The sequence below is a fragment of the Aplysia californica genome, unplaced genomic scaffold (genome assembly GCF_000002075.1).
Source record: "Aplysia californica isolate F4 #8 unplaced genomic scaffold, AplCal3.0 scaffold00603, whole genome shotgun sequence".
Classification (NCBI taxonomy): Eukaryota; Metazoa; Mollusca; class Gastropoda; order Aplysiida; family Aplysiidae; genus Aplysia; species Aplysia californica.
Window position 1 is genome coordinate 245,378 of NW_004797873.1, and position 3,282 is coordinate 248,659.

At 41.0% G+C, this 3,282-nt stretch overlaps 1 protein-coding gene across 1 annotated transcript in view; it reads left to right on the top strand.

Moving 5' to 3' along the window:
* Positions 1–3,282, top strand: part of LOC101862894 — a 22,206-nt gene that overhangs the window by 5,533 nt on the left and 13,391 nt on the right. The window contains exon 2 of the mRNA XM_013087561.2: positions 1,471–2,133. Within this exon, the coding sequence (XP_012943015.1) occupies positions 1,790–2,133 (344 nt within the window). The 5' untranslated portion in view covers positions 1,471–1,789. The remainder of the gene's footprint in view (positions 1–1,470; positions 2,134–3,282) is intronic.

Genomic DNA, 3,282 nt, shown 5'->3' on the forward strand with positions numbered 1-3,282 from the left:
CACACACACCTTAACATAATTCATATTTATTTGTTTTGTGTGGTCAGTACGAGAGAGGGAGGCCCTTATCCAGTGTTGGGGGTGAGGAGGGGTCGGGTGGGGGAGAGGGGTGTACGCTCCTTTCTATAAAGCAGAATACTAATCTACTTTATACAGAAATAATTACAATATTATTATGTTGAAGAAATCGCTTTAGAAGCCGCAATGCTGGTGTTAGACAAATGTGTTAAGCTATAGCCTATGATAGAGATTAGAGGTAATTTATAGTCAGATGTTAGGGTAGCCGATATGGTGGTGGTGGTAAAAAAAAATAGGATAACAGTCAATACGTTGGGATAAAGGATAGAATAAGATGCTCCAAACATAAGGAATAATTGATGATTGGGCAAGGGTAAGGGTGTTTCTGGTGACTCTGTAGTCAAAATGGCTCTACTGTTTTGGGATTTTTTATTTCTTTGTGTGTTAGGTTTTTGTGGGGGGAGGGGGGGGTTCTTTCGTGTTAATTTTTCTGGCATATGATAATTACAATACAACATAAACTCATAACTTTTTCACTGTGAACCATAGATCTAACGCAAGTCTAGTTCATTATGGAGAGCACCATTAAACTTAGTTTGGAGCCAAATGAAGAGCAAGGAGGGGGGGGGGGGTCTTTTGCCCACTCAACCATAGCGAGACCGGTTTTCATCTTACCCTTCATTTGATGTGCACGCTTTGTATCAAGAGTTTTTATAGAGAACGAAGAGAGGAGGCCTTTACAGTGCAAGGTCTATGACATGTTATTATTATTGTTAAATTATTATTCAAGTCTATGATGCTGTGAACAGCGAAGATCATCGCATCTCCGCTCTGTCCATCCTCTAATCTCTGTTATTTTTAAAGATAAATTGTACACTGTGCTTCAAGCGTAACCACGAACTCTCCGAATCGCAGAAGTTTCGTGTTTTTATCTCCGCAACTTTCTGAAGCTAGGCCAGAAATCTCCACTGATCTCGGGGAAAAAAAGAAAGCCTGCCCAGCCTTTTCTCTTGCGTCTATGAAGTTATATTCGACGCCATCTTAGCCCGAGGCGACCCCCGGTTTGCATAATAAACCTGTCAGACAAGGAAACTGTGTCTCTTACTGAAAACACGGCTTCCTTGAGCTCAAATCTATTTTCGTATTGTTTTTCTCAATTGAAGTTAGGAAAGTTTGAGCTTGAATAGTCCACGACATTTCGACGTTATTGTTGGAGTTTGAAAATCCACTTGCAGTAGTTGTTGTTGTTTTTTTGTTGTTGTTGCTGTTTTTGTTGTTTTCTTGTTGTTGTTGTTGTTGTTGTTGTTGTTGTTGTTGTTGTTGTTGTTGTTCTTCTTCTTCTTCTTCTTCTTCTTCTTCTTCTTCTTCTTCTTCTTCTTCTTCAAGTGAAGTCTGTACAGATCCCAAAAGGCCGTTGTTTTCACCTGTTGAATTATGTTTTCATTGTTGCAGGATCAGAGCTAGGGAGGAGACAAAGTGACAACGTTACTTTTTGGAGCGGAGCTACTTTGCATTCATTTCTACTTCTACACGGAGGCGAACTGAAAACCCACCTTGTCTCGTCTGGTGCTCAGCTTTCTGTGAGCTCGGTGTGGTTTTATTTTTAAAAAGCAGTTTCCTAACAGCACACGGCCGCTGCTGCTGTTGTAAACACACCTAACTCACTGGTGTGTTGTTGTTACATCAGAAATAGTACCCACTATTTCTCGCTGAAAGTTCACCTGACTTACAGCGTGCGTTGTTGTCGTCGGACCAGCGTTTAAAATTGACAATGTCTTTTCTTATGGGAAGCAAGGGGAAAGAGAAAGAGAAAGACCAGGACCCGTTCGCCAAGAAGTCTCAGTTCTACGTGGAGTTTCTAGGATGGATGGAGTGCCGCGGGGTTCGGGGGGCGAGGTACACAGACCCTGTCATCAGAGAGTTACGGCGTCGGCAGCAGAAGAAGGACAAGCCGCCAAAACTGACCATTCAGGTAAGAGAAAACTTTACATACATGCGTTCATACGTACAGTTTGTTGAGATTCAGTTTTACCTTGTGCTAGGAACCCACGGGGTCTTTGATAGCTCAGTATTATGCCATCTTGGAGAACAATGTGGATGGTCCTGGTTCGATTTTCAATGAAACGTTTTTTAAAACTGGAATTCTTTTTTTTTTTTTTTTGCTCTCATTCTGGGAGGGGGTGAAAGGGGGCGGAGACTTTCTCCCAATCTGGTTTGGTTCTTTCAGAGATTGATGTTAAACCGTGCAGGTCTTGCTTCATATAATTATGGTGTTTCATTCGGAGGTCTAAAAAATTGAAAGGACTCGACCATATTTTAAGTGAAAGTTAAAGCAATGTATGTCCTTTGAACACAATATGATAGGTTTAACCCTATCCGTACACCCTGTGGTCATTTCGTACCCCCAGTGTTGTATTCTTCACATTTTAAAATACTTGTAGTACGAAGATCTGTTTGAAACTTTCAGTATGTCTCAAAAAATCATTTTGACAGACTGCTATACAAAGCGTACGAATTGGATTAACGAGTAAATTTCCTCTCAGAAAGTGGTGGCACAGAGTTCCGCACGTCGTATGGATACGAAAGCAAAACACGACGTACGGGAAGGGTAACGATGTGTTGAAGACGCACTCTTTCATCTGTCTTGTGTGAGGGTCAATCTTGAAAACGGCAAACGCAGCTTTTTCAAGTGACTTGAAACTCACAATTCATGGAAGTTTTTTTCTAGTTGCAGTTTCAGTTTTTCTTTCACTGCTACTCCGTTCTGAACACAGAAATTTAAGTTTGCAAAGCATGAGCAACACCCCACCCCAAAACCATACACATTATCTATCTTTTTCTTCTGTTGTTTATATTATTATGTGTGTGTCTTGCTATGTGTTTGCTATTTGTTTGATGCAGCCAAACCCATACCACAGTGAATGAAGCTTTGTTTTTCTTTGACATTAAGTTTTTCCAACTTTTTAAAATGTTATGTTCTTCAAGTGGACTTGTCCGTCCTTGTCGTTCATTCTTTTTTCTCTCCTGATAGTTTTAAAATCCACCCACCACCCCCTCCCACTCCCCCTTTCTCCTGAAATGGTCTTGAAAAAGTTTATAATTTATATTATGTGTATGGCACATTACACGTGTATACATGCCGCACACACGCACACATACAAATAACAAACATACACACACACATACACACGTACACTCGCACGCACCACACACGCATGCACACACTACAACACATCGCACGCGTTCACACACACACACACACAC